At 42.3% G+C, this 18,499-nt stretch overlaps 1 protein-coding gene across 1 annotated transcript in view; it reads left to right on the forward strand.

Annotated features, from left to right (window-relative positions):
• NWD2 (NACHT and WD repeat domain containing 2) overlaps positions 1 to 18,499 on the forward strand; it is an 85,303-nt gene that overhangs the window by 55,988 nt on the left and 10,816 nt on the right. Inside the window, exons 5-6 of the mRNA XM_045834684.1 lie at positions 12,504 to 12,707; positions 15,535 to 15,679. Of these exons, the coding sequence (XP_045690640.1) occupies positions 12,504 to 12,707; positions 15,535 to 15,679 (349 nt within the window). The remainder of the gene's footprint in view (positions 1 to 12,503; positions 12,708 to 15,534; positions 15,680 to 18,499) is intronic.

Consider the following 18,499-nt stretch of genomic DNA (forward strand, 5'->3'; position numbering starts at 1 on the left):
AACGATCCACCCACATGGTGATGGGTTAGAGGTGGAGACACCTGATGGAGTTTATAGAGAACGCATCTTTAACTTGGGAGAGACAAAGTGTAAGAAGATTAATGTAGAACGCAAATGGTTACCTACAGAAATATTTACAGATATGTGTATATACACGGGTTAGTATTTGCACATACAGTTCTTCGTTCTGCCAGCTAAGAAGGCCTAAAGGAAATGACACTGGAGTAGCAACAAGCACATCTAGCGCCCAGGCCTCGGTGCCGTTCTCCAGAGAAAGGAACGAGGAAGGGCTCCTTGGAGAGAGGAGCGGTGCTGGGGCTGGAGCAGGAAACACGCAGGGAGAACTGGGAGCATGTTGTGGTGACAGAACGTAAGTGGCTCTTTTTAAAAAGTTGCCACCAAAGCCAGAATAATTTCAGCAACAAAATAAACTAGCATTGGATCATAGCCCAAAATACAAAAATAAATATGTATGAGTCACTACTGATATAAATGATTGAATAGTAAATGAGGGGAGACAAGACAGATCTCCTATGCCAAATAATTCCAAATTATGTAGGTACACCACCCTAAAAGAGGGGAGCCTAACTCCCACCCCTTAAGTGTGGGCTGGGCACGGTAACATCCTTCTGATGAGTACAGTATGAAAGTGGGGAGGGGTGGGGGAGCAGCTTTACAGGGGAGAAACACCACAAATGCTCACTACCTCAGCCAGGTGATCAAGGTCAATGTCAACACTCGTATATTCTGTTGACATTCAGTACCCCTGACATGATGAAAGTGCATTTTACCTTTACAATATTCTCCCCCAAAACCCACTAACTCCAGTATAAGAATGAGAAAAATATCAGGCAAATTCCAATGGGGGCATCCTACACAACACAAAAATTGTCAAAGTCATCAAAAAACAAAGAAAATTGCCTATTTTGTACCTACCAATTATGATTCTTAAATAGACAGGGGGAGGTTAAGAATAGTGTAGGAAATGGAAAAGCCAAAGAACTTACATGTATGACCCATGGATGTAAACTAAGGAGGGGGATGCTGGAGGGGATGGGGGTACTGGGCAGAGGGAGAAAAAGAGAGAAAAAAATGGGACAGTATTAATAAAATATACTTAAAAAAAAAAGAGGAAACAAAGTCATAGCTAAGAGGACCCCTGAGGGGTCCTGGATGGCATCCTAGAACAGGAGGAGGGCATTAAGAACAAACGTGGCAACCTGAATAAACTGTAGGCTGCAGCGCAGAAAAATGGACCAGTATTGGTCCAATAATGGAGACAAATGTTCATTACCGATGTAAGATGTTAAAAACAGGGAAACTTGGCGGAGGAGGGGTGATAAATGGGAACTTCAGTACTATTTGCTCAATTTTTCTGTAAGTCTAAAATTGCTTTTAAAACAGTCTATTAATTTTAAAAAAAAAAAATCACTTTGAAAACATGACCAAATGGTGACTTGTCAAGCTGGGATGTGGGGATGTAGTTGTTTATTTTATACTTTGTGTGTTCTCCATTTTTAGTTCAAAAAACAGAAATTTGAACAGAATTCCTCCCCACACATGTGAATTAGTAATTATGTTGGATAATTTTACATTCAGTTTTCTTGTTTATATTAACACTAGGAAAAGCCTCTCACAGAATAAGGCAAGGATTTAAGCTAAAAATTGCCAAGCTTCTGTACACAAATCTTTAGGCAAAAAGCAGAGTAAATTTTTACAAGTGGTATTTTATACCTGCTGCCAGTTATGCTCTCAGCAAGGTTCTCCCCCCTTTTCTTGGGACTCCGTGTCTGTGGGTGCTCATTTCCTTGCTGCCTAAGCACCACTGGGTATTGCTTTCCTTTGTAAGTTCCATAAGCAAAAAGACCTTATCACACGTGTTTCCATTTGCAGTCCTATGATTGCTAATCGAGTTGAGCGTTATTATTTTTCATGCTCACTGGCATTTGTGTTTTGCTTCCATGAGTTACAGATTCGTGTCCTTTGTCCATTTTTCCACTGCTGTATGAGAGCACTGTATAAATGGTTTGAATAGCATTCTCTTCTCTCTGGACTCCTAGGACACCATTCTACCTTTCCTTCTCGTGCTCTGTACCCACAGGAAGGTCAGCGCCTCAGCCCTCTCTCCATCCTCTAACTCCCCCATAAACTCTAACCCATACAGATACAGGCACACCTTGGAGACGTTGCAGGTTCGGCTCCAGACCACCACAATAAAGCATGTACTACAATAAAGTGAGCTGTAATCCTTTGGCTGGTGAAGGCTCCTGCGTTCTGTTTGTAAAAAACTCAATACCTATGAAACGAGTTATGCCCATATCTGAGGGCCCCCTCCCCCCTAGAACAGAAGCCCAAACAGGACCAGGACCATGCCTGTCTTGTTAGTGTCACACCTGCCCCAGCTTGCCTGGGGACGAAGGGGCTTCTGGGACATTCAGTGCTCACACTGAGGCAGCCCCGATCAAATCGAATGGGTGGTCATCCTACAAGTTAAGTCAGGTATTGTAAATAAGTATATGTTGAGTGAATGCATGTGACTTCCAGGGCAACTTTTCCAGCCAGGTGACTCTTGACCTACAGACCCCTATTTTTATGGCTTCATGGAGAACATCGTGTGACTAGGAGATACCTACTTCTAGTATGTCCAAAACTCCCTGCCGACTCCTCACCCAACACACACACACACACACACACACACACACACACACACACACCCTGCTCTTCCGTATCCACTTTCTCAGTGAATTTTCCTCTAGCATTTGAGAATTCCACTAATCCTGACACATTTTTCTCAGTTCTCTGTTTTGTAAGGTAACTGGTCAGGGTTAGGGTCATCCTCTGTACTTTGGAACTGATGTGAATTCACTGCGAACTTCAGAATGGTTCCATCCCCTGTGGTCTGATGTGTAATCCTTTCATTCCGGTGATTGTTTCTTTAGTTTTGATGTCTCTAAAGAGTGATATATGTGCTCAGTATTTTGCAGGTAATGAAATTTTCTGACAGACACAAGTGTCTTATAAGCGGTGAAAATAGCAGAATTATTATTGATACAAGTTTAAGTTCAGCAGTGAGTTTAAGTATGTGAATTTCGTAATCATAGTTAAACCATGAATATCCACTTTAGGAAAAGGTAACATTGTAATTTGATTATGAGAAAGCTGAGCCTTTCAAGCTAGACTGAAGCATCAACTCAGTTATTCTGCTGTATAAATGAAATTGGTAAATCGTGTCATCTGTGACTTTACCCCCTTAATACATTTTGTGATGAATTGCCAAAGATACCAGATCTTATGTTGACAAAATCTGCTTCATTTTGTTTTTTATCTGTGCTTGTATTTGTCAGCTCAGGCTGCCATAACAACATATAATGTGTTGGCTAAAAAGTCCATTACATTTTTGCTGTACGATGGCTCTAGTAGTGCTTAGTTATCTTTAACTACATTTGAAAAAATGTTGTTAGATTGTATTGTGACAGCTGTCACATTAGCATGCATTTTTAAAAAAACATCAAAATTGGTGAATTTTTGTGTAGCCATTTTAATATTGCAGATGGAAGAAGATACACAGCATTTTCAATGTATTATGCTGTATTATTTCAAGAAAGGTAAAAATGCACTGAAATGAAAAAAAAACAAGATTTGTGCAGTATATGGAAAAGGTGCTATGATGGATCAAATGTATCAAAAGTGGTTTATCAAGTTTCTTGGTACTCTTGACATTTTGGCCAAACAATTTTTTGCTGCAGGCCTGTCTTAGCACTGGAAGATGTTTAGCAGCACCCCTGGCCTCTAGCCACTAGAATCCAATAGCAAGAGATAGCTGACATCCTCAAAATATCCATATCAATAAAGTTATCGGTGAAAATGAAAAGTGCATCTTTTATTTAATGGAAAAAACATAATGGACTTTTTGATCAACCCAACAGAATATCTGGCTTAAACAACAGAAATCTGTGTTCTCACAGTTCTGGAGTCGAGGAGACCGAGCCAGGGGGCAGCATGGTCAGGTGCTGGCGAGGACTTTCTCTGTGCCACCTTCTCGCTGTGCTCTCTCTAGGCAAAAACAGGCCCAGCATCTCTTGTCTCTTCCTCTTCTTGTAAGGGCACCAGTGCTGTCACATCAAGCCTGCACCCTATGACCTCATTTAACCTCAGTCCCTTCCTTAAAGGACCAGTCTTCAGGACACTCACATGGAGGACGTAGGGCTTCATGCCTAGATTCTGGGGGAGGATGCAGTTCAGTGCATACTAAGTTCATACGAATGCTGGTCTTTTTCAGAAGAGTCGAATTTATAACTTGATTCTTGCATGCATGGTTATTAATACACCATTAATACAAATTGCTTCATTTTTTTAAACTTCTGTTTCACACATGGGCTCTCAGCTGTCCCGAAAGCACCGCCTGTGTTCTCTATAAAGGTTTACTCCATACACCTGTTGCTGTTGTCACAACCGGCTGATGCAGTTAATGGAACACGGTTCTTTCCGGCCTTTTTCTCCACCCACAGAGAGTGGAGTCTGTCCTCATCTGACCATACATTTTATCACCCTGGACCACCTGTACGCACCTATCTACACATTATTTACCTCCCTTTTGTCTTCTGTTTCTCTTTTTTTCCTTCAAGAGGTATTTCATTCCCTTACCTATCTATCCGGCAGTACTTCTCAGCATTTATTTCACTTGTATGTACATATGGTAAGTATGCTGAATTTGCGGTTTCTCTATAAATTATGTTTCAGTAAAGTAGTGGTGCCTTATATTTTGCCAAGTGCTTCACATTTCACAAAGTGCTTTTGCCTAGAGTAACTATTTAATCCTCACAATAAGTCAAAGTAGATATGTGGCCAGATAAATATCCAGGGCTAAAGTGATACCTCCCCTTACAGACAGGAAGGCTGAGAATCAGAGGTAAAGTGACTTGCCAGGGTTACTCCCAACATCTTGCCGTTTCCTAACCTCAGAACAGCCTTTGTTTATCAGGTGATTAGTGGTGTGAATGAACGTATCTCTGTGTCTGTGTATCCTATTTCAGAACCTCATTTTTGTGGTCTGTAAAACACAGGCTCACTGTGTGCGAATTGTGGGAAATGGACGTTGGTTGCCCACAGGCAGTTGCCGGTAAATGCCTGATCTTTATCTACTGTGAATTCCGTCATGGGTAGCTGGATAATTGAATGCACTGAAATGAAAAATACTAAACCGTATATGCTAAATATGTCTGCAAACATCCACTCTTGGCAACCCTGCAAGCAGAAGTGTATCTCTAGTGCTCGAGAGATGAACACTTTTCTAAGACACTACCCTTATGTCCGTTGGTGCCAAAGATATGACCTTCCTTAAATAGTTTATTAGATCATCTTTATTGTGGACATTACCTAGTTCTAGCAGATTGTGTTTTAGTCACTTGTCATTATTTCCCAATTTATTTATTTCCATATCATCCCTTGTATTAGCCACAGTTCTCCAGAGAAACAGAACCAATACGAGATATGTACATAAACAGATATATATGCATATACACAATTAAGATTATGTGTGTGTGTAAATATAAGGTATGTTTATATATAAGGGATATATATTATAGATATATATACACACACACAAAGGATATGTACATATGAAGATTTATTACAAAGAATTGGCTCATGTGATTATGGAGGCTGAGAAGTCCCGTGATCTGCCCTCTGCATCTGGAAACCCAGGCAAGTCAGAGGTGCAACCCCAGCCCGAGTCGAAGGCCTGAGACCCAGCGATGAGTGCCAGTGGTGGGGTCCTGGGCCGAGTGCAGGGGACCCGTGTCCCAGCTCATGCCGTCAGGCAGAGAGAGTGTGTGCTCCCCTCCTCTGCCTTTGTGTTACGTTCAGGTCCACAGTGGAGTGGGTGCTGTCCACCCACGCGTCACCCGGTCTGCTGACTCTGGGTGCTCATCTCATCCTGAGTCACTTCACAGACATACCCAGAGATAACGTTCAGCCAGATACCTGAGCATTCATTCCACAGTCATCAGGCTGACGCATAAAGTTAACCGTCTCGTCCCCTTTTCTCCATTTACTCTTTCACCTGGTGACACATGGAATAAAGCTCGAGTTGCAATTCACTTCTAAATTACTCTAGATTGTTTGTATTTAAAAACTTACTAAGTTGTGAAGGTGATCAGTGACTTTGAAAGATACTAAGAACAGAACGCTGTGAGTGAGGCAGGAGCAGCTGACTCTCTGGCGCGGTTCGGTTGGTATTGCTCCACAGTTGAGCTCTGACTATGAAGATTGGCTCTGAGCGCTAGGGAATACATCACAGCAATCTTTGTCCCCCCCACCCAACAACACATCAGATGAGAAGAAAGGAGCGCCACCACCCAGCACCATGGCATTGAACTTGCTGTGTTCCATGTGAACAGTGCATCTAGAGGTGGGCAGAGCTCAGACTGCATGGCCACACGTGGTGGTCCTCCCCAGGGCCCTGCATGCAAGAGCCATCACAAGCAAACAAGGCATCTGAAGTCACTCTCAGAGGGGAGCGGAGCAAGAAGTGTTTGAATCCAACACCCTGTATTTCAAGCGCTGGTGATGCTGTGTCTTTTTCGAGAAGTGGCCTTGGGCAAGCCCGCTGATGTCTTTGAGCCTGGATGTCCCCTTCTGCAATCCACCCTACTTCACAGCATCCTGAACATGAAATGAGATTATGTATGAGGCAAAGGTATATATATAAATGTGGGTTTTATTTTAAATGTGAAGGGGGAGCTTATAGAAAGGAAGGAACTGTCCCACCTGCCTTACTGTAGTGACTGCGTCAGAAGGAATACGGCACTTACTACAGAGCATGGGCTTCGGCTCACTGTAGCACCAGTTAGCCAAAGGGAGGGGAATTTCTCCTTTCCCTTCCAACTGCCCCCATGGGGGCACTCACCCACTTCTCTGCAAAGAATGGCACTTATAACCCCCAAAACCCTCTTCCCTCACCTCTTCCCTGACAGGCCACCGCAGAGTAAAGGTAAGGCCACACTGAGGTCACCAAGACAGGAGACAGCACTTAGCCCTTCTGTCTGCTGCAGGAAAGCCACCACCGTCAGACTCAGACCCCGGAGGCTCAGGCTGCAAGCCCAGGCAGAACTACCTGCACACAGAGAGCAGTGTGGGGGCTGGGGGGTCACTGTTTGCCGAATGGAAAAGAAGAGTCACTGGAGGGGTTAGAAAATGTTATCTGTGAGCCTTTAAAGCAGTGGCTTAGATGTATCTGTATCAGTGTATAAAGAAGAAAAGGAAGATGTAAGAAGTAGAGTCCTTTTACATTTGAGTTCCCAGTTATAATGATGCCAGTAGTTCATAAAATATTTCACTTTCTAAATTGAAGTGAAATGCATATAACAAAATGAACCATTTTAAACTAAACAATCCAGTGGCATTTAGTACCTTCATAATGTTGATCAACTGCCACCTCTCTGTACTTGTACAGCATCTGGAAGTATTTCTTATGCTAGAGTTTTACATGCAGAAACCACAGTTTAAAATGTGAGAAAATTTTCTTAGATTTTTAATCCATTTGGACATAACTCCCAGATTATATTTGAGCACTCAGCTGGATTACTGCTTTTTACCTAACTGATAGGACATATCTTCAGTGTTTGAAGAAAGGGCCAATTTAAATATGTTTTCATGCTTGACTAGGTGGATGGGAGAGGTAGTTATGGATTTCTGTAGACAGGTGAAATCCTATACATTTGTGTGCATAGGTGTTGACAGAGCCTTTAAACCATTCAACAAAAAGTTGAAAGCTATTTCAGACACATGCATTTCTTCTTCCACATAGAGTCACGCAGGCAGACTGACCGAGGACCTACCTCCAAAATCCAATATAATCCCTTCGCTCTCCACCCAGTTTCTCCTACAAACTGACAAAATTCGTTCAACTAAGCAAAAAAAATGAGCCTCTTGAACACTGAGGTCAGCAGGATGTGGAAAATCTGATTCTCTCTTGGTGGTGGTAGAGAATGTCCCATTGCCCGTGAACAGAGAAGGCTGCCTTCTTGTTCACAGTTTCTGCGGCTGCCCCAGGCTCATCCATGCCTGCTCCCTGCAGCTACAGAGCTAAGAAATAGGCGGATTAGGAAACCAAGACTGGACTGCATCCCGCCACCTCCACTCTTGCTTCTAGCCACTTAGATTCAGTCCCCCATCTCTACTCCTGCTCTGAGCCCTTGGCCAAGTGAACTGGACTTTGCAACTGAGCTGGACGGACTCTCTAAGTTGACTGTCTCTGGCTCTGTTAAACTGTAGACATGCTTCGTGTGTTACCTTAGAACTAGAAGCACACTGCACCCAGAAAAGTCTTCCTGAAAAATGTAGCAGCAAACTTCTCTTTCGCTATTTCTCTTTTTGCCGTTTCTCAAAGAGTACGATCAAACTGAGGTAAGCTCCTGTCTTTGATGCCCGAAAAGTTACAGCTTCATGATTTATGAGCATTCCACCTAAAGGAAGAATCAATAGAGAGAAGGGAGAAGCCTTGGGGAGAACAATCCAATAAGTAAATTCAGGTCTAAAGCACAATACTACTTTTCAGGGGTTCTATATTACCACTTTATACATAGTGGGCACTCAATATATGTTTGTTATTTGAATTGGATGAGGACATTTTTTCTTCTTTGGTAATCTCTACTCTGAGAAACATTTTGCCTGCTATATCGATCAAGTAACTAATAATAGTTGGTGGCAGCTGCTCAACTCAAATAAATAATTATTTTTAAATAGACTTCGATTTTGTAGTGACCTGCTGTGTTCCCCATCATGCCCCACAGTGCTTGCTGACCATTACTCCTGAGACCACATATGCATTGCCCACCCGGAGCAGTAGTTCTCTTATTCTAGATTCATTTACAACCTCATTTTAAAGTCCAGATTCTGCCCTGGCTGGTGTGGCTCAGTGGGTTGAGCGCCAGCCTGTGAACCAAAGGGTTGCTGGTTCAATTCCCAGCCAGGGCACATGTCTGGGTTTGGGGTCATGTCCCCAGTAGGGGCCACATGAGAAGCAACCACACATTGATATTTGTCTCCCTTTCTCCCTCCCTTCCCCTCTCTCTAAAAATAAATAAATAAAATCTTAAAATAAATAAAATCCAGATTCCTATGCTCCCTAACCACAGTGTCCTTTAAGTCTCAAAAGGGATCTAGTAACCTATATTTTAACACCCCCTGTGGGTTATCCAGGGAGCATATTTTAGAAACTGATCCATAGACTTGACCCTGCCCTCAGCGTGAGCCCCCTGAGAACAGAGAGAAGATGAAGGAGCAACAGTGCGTAAATTGCTCGCGCAGTGAGGACGCTCCTGCCCTGGGACGTGATCTTACGTGACTCGTCACTATTTTGCCTTTGTTTCCACTTCATGTCCCAAATCCAGCCTTGCATCTTGGTAGCTGAGGCCAGACTGCCCTTCCTGATCTCCACTGGCTGCTAAACAGAGAACTGTCCATTACTAAATCCCATACTTAATGCTCTGCCTGTCCGCCAGGTCCTCCAACCATGGCCAAGCTCCAAGAATGCCTTTTTGGATTCCTCCTCTGGCTACTGTTTAGAAATCTTCTTTTTTCCTACTGACCCATGTGGCTTTGCTGTACAGCTTCTCCCAGCACCAACACCTCACTTCTTGTGACAGTCAGCCCAGCCTGAGGATGCTGATGACCCTTATCCAGAATTAGTCATGGGTGATAGGATGGTCACTAGACTGGCTACCCTAAAAAGGCCATCTCCATCTTATTCATGGCAGAATGAGAGGTTGTGCGTGCTCGCTTATGCAACTTCAACGTCAGAGATTTTAGAAGAGAAACTGATAAAAATAAGAAACAACTGGAATTGACATTATTTTTGTTGCCTACCACATTTTGTCAAGAAGAGCCCAAAACAAATGAAGATTGAAATAAAAATGTTTTTAAGTGGTGTTCAGGCTGCTATATTGAGTTGGGAGTTAGAACACCCTTATCTCAGAAGATCCCTCTGTAAGCCCTCCTTTACCATGCTGGAATAGTGGAGACCAGTGATGAGAACGTCTTCCATTCAGGTCCCTTCCAAAAGGATTTCTGCAGCTAACGAGAACAGTCAGGTTGTCCTCCCCTCCTGCCTGCTCCCTGGGGTTCCACTGAGGAGACCTGAGCTCAAAACAGTGAGTTCAGTTGGCCACCGTCACCTTCAGTGAGCCAGCTAGATGAGCTGGATTACATCCCAAGGAGACAGAGAGGCCGTGGCCCAACCACAAATGTGTTCAGACAGCCCCTGCTAAAACACAACGGGCTAAAGTGAGGGTAGCTGACAAAACTGGTACCTTCCCAGCCCTGGCCAGTGTGGTTCAGCTGCTTGGAACCTCATTGCATAGACTGAAGGGTCGCAGGTTCGATTCCCAGTCAAGGCACATACCCAGTGTGTGCGGTTGTGGGTTCAATCCCCAGTTGGGGCACATATGAGAAGGCAACCAACTGGTGTTTCTCACTTTTCTCTCTCTCTCTCCCCCTTCCTCGCTCTAAAAGCAATGAAAAAGATGTCCTCAAGTGAGGGGAAGAAAAAAAAGCTGGAAACTGGTACCTTCCCAAATTACTTTACCTGTGAATACAAGAAAAAGCTTCAAATAAGAATAGTACAAATTCTAATGACTTCTTTCTTGATTTCTTCATTCAACAAATGTTTTTAGTATTTTTTATGTGCTAGGCATAAACAGCTCTGGCTTCTGCCCTAAAGAGGTTTACTGCCTTGTAGCTGACTGTAGAGCATGGATTTATTTGGGACACAGACCTACCCAGGACTTTTCTTGTCTCACCTGCCTGCTGGAGACGCAGAGAACCCTGTGGCTGTTGCAGGGACAGGTGGTAGTGACAAGTGCACAGGAAGCCAACCCCAACTCACATTCCAGTCACACTCCCTGGATAAACAAGGCTTGAAGTTCATGGTAAAGGTGCTAGTCAACAGGAGGAGAAAGGATGAAGATGCCCACAAATTAAATAGAAGCCTCCCCACGGGTACTCTAAAGCAAGCAAACTGGCCCTTAATAGTACAGATTTATGTTAGAGTTCCTCTCTGTTCCTCCTTCCTTGTTTCTACTGCGCATGTCGTTGAAGATTAATTGAAATACTGAACGCTATGAAGCATATTTATTTCCCAAAATTTACATAATATAACAAAATCTGTTCTACTCTTGAGATTTTTTTGGTTTCTTCATGACACAGAAAAATAACATGCTTGTACCTACAAAATACCAAACATATAAACTCTCAAACAAAAGAAATACCTGAGTACAGATCGCATATCCCTGGGTTTAAAATTTTTAATACCTGCTGTTTTCCTCACCACAAAACAATACATGTATCGCCCCCCCAAAATTTTTTAAATAAAAAATCAATAAATTCATAAAACAACTGAGCAAATGCAAAACCACCTACTTAAAGAGAGCCATCACCGTGCTGTGTAGTCTTACAAAAGCTCTCCTGTGTGTACACACGTACATGATGTTCATACGTATGAGAATATGTGTGTGAACCACTGGAACCATCTTACACAAACTGCGTTGCAACATCTTTTCATTTACTAGCATGTTATGAACACCTCTGTGTGTCAGTACAGTTCTGGAGCAGAACTTGGTTCATTCTCTGCACAGTTCTCAGGGGACGTTTTCAGCGAAGCCCTTGGCTGGGCACTTAGGTTGTTAGCTCTTTACTGTTAAAGCAGCTTCAGCATGAATATTCTGTTAAGTCTTATGTACATCTTTAATTGTTTTCTAAGGACAAATTCCCCAAAAGTTTGAATTCCCCCAAATTCCTCAAATTTTTTGAGTCAAAATTTATATACATTTTTAAAGCTTTGCATATATATTGTCAGAATATCCTTCAAAGAAGTATCGGATCCGTTTGCACACCCATCGGTGCCAGCTGGGCGTGTTCGCACACCTTCACATAACACTGAGCACGCATTTCTTGGACAATTCAATAGGGAGAAAGTGCTGTCTTGTTCATATTTTGAAATGTTTTCAGTTACCGGTGGGGTGGATAGTAACATCACATCAAAGATTTCATACTTTTTTCGTTTGTAGCTGGGTAAATCTGGGGCTTAAAAAAGTCATACTATTAACTCTGTTAAAAGCATCTCTTTCCTGTGAGAATTGACCTGTTTGGTATTTCATAGGGTACAGCAAGTCATTTTTCTGTGACATGGACAAACCAAAAAATCTTGAGATTGTAGAAAATAAATTTGCTACAAAATTCTGTGTTTTGAACTTGAAATATAATATGCAACCTCATTTCTCAGTATGTGAAGAACCTCTTATAATTACAATATAATTGATCTAATTTTACTTATAAAATAATCCATGGGGGGAGGAAAGTATCCACTGTCATTAAAAGAGGAAGCCGAGGGTACAAGGTACGTTTTAATATTTATTGAGTGACCACATGATGTGACCACATGATGTGAGTGCTGAAATGGACTTTCCTGGGGATACACTAAACTGAACGTTCTTGTTGATACACAGGGACTCTTAGGGGAAAAATACGGGAACATCCGAATCCCCGGAGAAGTGGAAGCCTCAGAGTTCGAGATGATTTTGGACGCTGCCGTCGAGGCCAAGCTGGAGACTCAGCTCCTGGAGGAGTGGTACTGTCGAGACGAGAACTCCGTGCCAGCAGCTTATTACCTCAGACCCAAATCAGAAATGCTGAAGAGCAATAAAAATGGAGTAAGTTTCCTTTCTTTGCCAAGTATGTATCTGTGTGTTCCTGTAACTGTTTATGTCATCCGGGAGTGGTAGGCTGGAAGTCCTTCTGCCTGGAGCCCTAAATGTCCTTTGAACAGCAAATTCCAAACTAAGGAACCTTCCAATTTGTGACTTACCTTTCTTTGAGCACCTCAGACTTTCCTTTAGGGGTCATTTCCTTCTTCCCAAAGTACATCTTTTGGAAGTTCCACTGATGAACTAGAGATAATCTCTTCTCAGTGTTCATTCTTAAAATATGCTTATTTTTCCCATTTTGCAAAATGTCTATTTACTTATTCTGATTAATATATGTCATGCTTCTTATGTTTGTAAATACATGTGTTCTGTCAGATGTGGAAAATTCTCACCATCATCTCATCAAATAATCTCTCCTCTATTTTCTCTGTCCTTCATTTTTGCTCTTTAGTTAGATGCACATCAGACCACCTCAGTCCACCTTTCCCATCACATAATCCTCTTTCACATTATCAATTTCCTTATCTCCCTGTCCTTCTTTCCAGAAGATTATTTTAGGTTTTTTCCAGTTCATGAATTTTTTTCTTCAGCTGTGCTCACTCTGTCCATACATTGAGTTTTCAAGTTCAAGAGCTATACTTTTAATTTGTGAAAGGTATTTTTTGTTTGTATGTTTGTTTGTGGGGTTGTCTTTTTAAACCTACCTACCTTTTTATAGTTTCATATTTTTTAATTCAGTATTTTTCCTTTAGCATTTCATACATACATAATCCTATGTAGAATCTGGGAGTGAAACTGATTCATGCATGAGTATGATGGAAAACATCGTTGCCCCTCTCCGACTTGGTTCCTAAATGGATCTACTGTGTGTCCCCTGAAACTGAATGAAAGAGGAAGAGAGAAATGGGTGGGCCTATTCATTGCACAGATAATTTAGAGATTGAAAAGGAACCACAGAGTCCTTCCCTCTTCAACTAGAACAAGCCTTGGTCCATTTAGCACCAGGCAGCTCTCAGAGGAGAGCCCTGGGCGCTCTAAGGACCTTGTATATTTGTCGTTCTGATAGCTAACATAAAGCATTTTCTCCATGCAGTAGGAAACCATTTTAGAATCCTTGGCTTTTCTTCTTTGCCCTCTTATGCATTTTTTCAAAGTAATTATCTGCAAGAATATTGCTCCTACAGAGAGGAATATTGGAGTACACCCAAACCATTCCCCAGTTAAATGTGCCAAGAGTAAATGTAGTAGCTAGTAATTGTAGCTATCAAAACACACAAATGGCCCTCGCTGGTGTGGCTTGATGAATTGAGTGCTGGCCTGCAAACCAAAGGGTCAGCGGTTCGATTCCCAGTCAGGGTACATGCCTGGGTTGTGGGCCAGGTTCCCATTGGGGGGCACGTGAGAGACAACCACACATAGATGTTTCTCTCCCTCTTTCTCCCTCCCTCTAAAAAATAAATTCATAAAATCTTTTAAAAAACCACACACACACACAATCCCTCAAGAAACCAGGTTTACACAGTGGTTTGGGAGCACTCGCTTATATGTTACTATTTCATTGGCTTTACTTCTTCCTTCTTCATTTGATTCTATGGTACTCTAGGGAAATTTAACTTATTCTCTAAACCCCACATGATACTTCTGCATACACACTTGTTCAATAAAAGAATGTATATTGTATGTGTGTGTCAAACTAATATTACAATTTTCGGCTGTGTTAATTTTGAATTGTATGACTGGGAAAATGTCTGATTCTCCCTGTTCATTTAATTTTCCACAGAAACAGTATTAATTCATCCCCTTAAAATGTTTGCCTGAAGTGATCACATATGTTGGATAGCATGCCTTTTAAAATATCTAACGTGTCATGTCATCCATCCAAACTTTAGGTTTACTCCATTTCATAATTATTGCCCATTGATTATGGACATAACACATTTCTGAGCACTTTGGAGGAGCGGGAAGGCAAGTTTGTTAACGGCTTTGGAGAAGATAAGGGGGATGCGGAGAGGCTGCTGTGTGCCTAGCGACCTCGCTGGGCCAGGGAGGGGTCTGCACGGATCCTCCAAAACTCGCCTAAGAGCAAATCGGGAGGCAGTGCGGTTGCAGGGGCCGCAAAGGAGCTTCGAAGGCGGGGTTGCCCTACGTGGTGGGGTGGAGCCCTGGACTTGGTACAGCAGACTCAGACTGAGAGCCCACTCTCTGCAGTTCCTGCAAAATCAGATGTTACTGAGCCTGTCCTGGAAATACCATAAAATGCCTGATCTTTACCTTCGCTTCCCATTTTGGGAACATATTGCAGGTTTTATGCAAATTGCATTAAAATGTGCTCTTTAGACAAAAAAAAAGAGTGTATGAGTAAGATTATCATCAAGACTCTACACATGTTACTTTCTTGGTAGGCAAGCCTCCTGGTTTCTTTCCTAGAAGATCGTAGAAACAAAGAAAGAAATAACAAAAGACAATTAAATAGTAACATATGAGCACTTCCACTTTAAAACTCTCTCTCCTCTCTAGAGAATATTAGAAAGATGATTTTGTTATGACATTTGTATCAGAAGTCAAAAGGAAAACACGTGGTATAAGAAAGCGCAGCAAAGAAATCCTGTTTGGATTCACACCGCTGTGTGACTTGGACAAATTCACGTATAACATGGAAATAATCTCTAACTTTCAGGGTTGATGGGAGTATTAAGTGAGAAACAGTCAGTTAACCACCTGTCATAGTGTTGGCACATAGTAAACCTTCAAACGATAATAGTTCTTTTGCGCTTAAATATCAGCTTTTCTTTGATGACTTAAAGGCAAATGTCTCACTTGCACATTTCCACAGATGCAGCCATCTGCCAACGCTGAGAATGGGAAGACCTGGCAAGAGATATCAGACGAGATCAAAAAGATATTTAAGGCTGCGGTGAAACTGTTACATGAAAAGGGGAAAATGAAGCACGGCCAAGCTAAGAGGTACCTGTTCTCAGGTAATTTTTGTACATTCTCGGTACACGAACGGATGGATAACTAATGGATGCATTCACTGGTTCCCTTGGATGGCTCTGCAGATTAAGTTTTATTTACTGCCTGGTGAAACGGAATTTTTCTAAACACTTCCATCTCCTGCAGAGACCAGCGTTCTTTTGTTTTAACTCATAGAAAAGGCTTTACTTGCCATGAGGAGTGCTCCAGGAAATGTGGTTTTTGAAAGCAGTCAGAGGAGGCTGGATATCACAGACCAGACTCTGCCGGTGTTTCCCGGTCAAACTGGTCATTCCTTCACACACTCGCCCACTCAGCGAACACTTGTTGAGCTCATAGTATGTGCCAGGCACCGAGGATACAACAAAATGAATAGGAAGGCAAAGTCCTGCTCTCCCGGGACCTGTTCTTCAGTGGAGGAAAGTGAAGGATGGGCAGATGACCGAATAGAGGAACAAGACCATTGCAGAAGGGATCAGTGCCACGTGCACAGCGAAACAGTGGTGGGGTAACAGGAGCTGGTGGAGGGCACACCGTCCAGGCTGAGAGAGAGTGGGCAGTGAGGAGGTGTCCTCTGAGCTGAATGACAGAAGGCGTCAGAGCCAGCAGTGCAGCATTTATTTTAAAAGTGGATAGTACATTATCGAAGAAAAAGTAACAGTACTTGCGTTTTCAGATTGGTCTTGTGAATGGCGTGGCGAAGCGTTGGTGAAAACCTAAAGGGTACTCGGTACCATTCTCCCTGGATGCGTGTATTCCAACTCAGAGAGATTACAAATAATTCTGACAAATTCGTTCTTTGGAAGCTGTCAGAAATAGGGTCTTATTTTCAGTCATCCTGAAAGTACTAACATTGGCAGGAATAAGTACTCTCTTTAGAGTAACAAATTAACAAACATCCTTGTTCCTTTGGGGTCTTTTTTGATCCATCTCGTTGTGAGGCTCTGGTCCTTCATCTTCATCAAAGGCGACATCCCCCTGTTTTAAAAACATGCTCTGTTAAAAAAAAATAAATAATGCACAGAGCAAAAGCTTTCCTGTTCTCCATAAAAGACACCAGTTTGAGGAAAGCGTCCGCTCATTTAGAATCATACAGCTCAAGTGTTCAAACACTTTGTCCTAATTTCCCCACACTAAAGCACCCCGTTCACATGCATACATGTGAAGATAAATAATTTCATACTATGTAGCGTGAACCACTGCAAGTGGTGTGTTTCCGGCTTGGGGTTACAGATCTTAAAGACATACATGGTTAGAACAGTTTATTTTACATTTCAAACTCATTTAAGACCCTGTCTGCACAATAAAAACTGCTGGAGAGGTGCCCTCTCTTTGAAATGGGTGCACAGCTGACCTTGAACCATGTGTGGGGTTGGGGCACCAACTGCCCCATGCAGTCAAAAATCAAGTATGCCTTGATGCCCCCAAAACTCAAATACCATCGAGTATTTTGTATGTTATACATATTATATGTTGTCATCTTACAAAAAAGTAAGTTAGGGAAAAGAAAATGTTAATGAGATCATGCGCAAACTCATGTACAGTACTGTACATATTTATTGAAAAAAATCCTCACGTGAGTGGACCTGCGCAGTCCAGACCCACATTGTACAAGACTCAGCTGTAGTATATTTTATATTTCCAGAAACCTTGAAAATATGAATACTAGATAGAATCTGGAAAGTCGTACTAGTTTTATTTAAATGTAAGTTTCACAACACTTCCAGTTTTACCTTTTTAAACCACAAGAGAGAAAGAGAAATCAATTAGACCTCAAAACGGTTCCCTCCAGTGCACATCAGAACTGAGCGGTTTCAGGGGTAGCAGAGGGGCTGATGGCTCGTGAGTGACGGTTGCCCAGGCGGGGCACCTCCACCGAACTCCATCTTTTTCGGGTGCTGTGACCAGGTCAACTTGGGGATAGTAACAAAAATGCAAAAAGAGAAAACAAAAACTGTATAGTATTCTAGTAAGCAGGGGGGAAGTTTATAGTAGTTATATAGTCAAGTAAATAACAGAAATTATTCATACAATAAAATCATGAGGATGCACTTTGCTTCCAAAAATAACTTTATAGGATTGACTTAATCTGTGATGACGGGTTTATTCAGGTATTAAGCTCATACTATCAAGCAGGCATGCTTCTGTACAGCCTCTTTTTTTCTTATTTTATTTTCCAATTGCAGCTTACATTCAATATTGCCTCATACTAGTTTCAGGTGTACAGCACAGCAGTTAGACAATCATATACTCCACAAAGTGATTCCCCAATGTCATATCTACTGTAGAATCGTTACATGAAGTAGGTTCCCTGTAAGCCTTGTTTCCTCTCTTTTTCTTAATTGTTGGCACAATTACAGATGCCCCCCATTTTCCCCACACTGTTGATCCCCTCCCTCCGGCCCCCCCCCAGCCTTCACCACATTGTTGTCTGTGTCCCTGGGCTATGCACATATGCCTCTGAGCCACGTTTATGTGGGCCTGTGAACTTGCTTTGTCTGTATCTCTTTATATGTTACATTTATTGTCACCACTCCTGGCTGACACACTTTTCCACAGAGGAGATACTCACCATATCATTTAGGTAGAGTGGACTTACATCCTAGGAATCAGAGGTGACAGTGCATATCTCTGATCATCATTATTGTTGTCTGGCCACTTTCTCTCTCTCCAGGATGCTTAGAATGTAGCACCAGCTAGTCCAGCGTGCCCCCTACCAGTTTACGCAGACGCCTGCAGAAGTTGTCAGCCAGAGTCTGCTGGCTGCAGGAGCTCATGAAGCGAAGATTTCTTGCACCTTTCCTAATCTACTTTGTAAGAAGTTA

Source organism: Phyllostomus hastatus, unplaced genomic scaffold (genome assembly GCF_019186645.2).
Source record: "Phyllostomus hastatus isolate PE091 unplaced genomic scaffold, TTU_PhHast_1.1 phas_contig_196, whole genome shotgun sequence".
Lineage (NCBI taxonomy): Eukaryota > Metazoa > Chordata > Mammalia > Chiroptera > Phyllostomidae > Phyllostomus > Phyllostomus hastatus.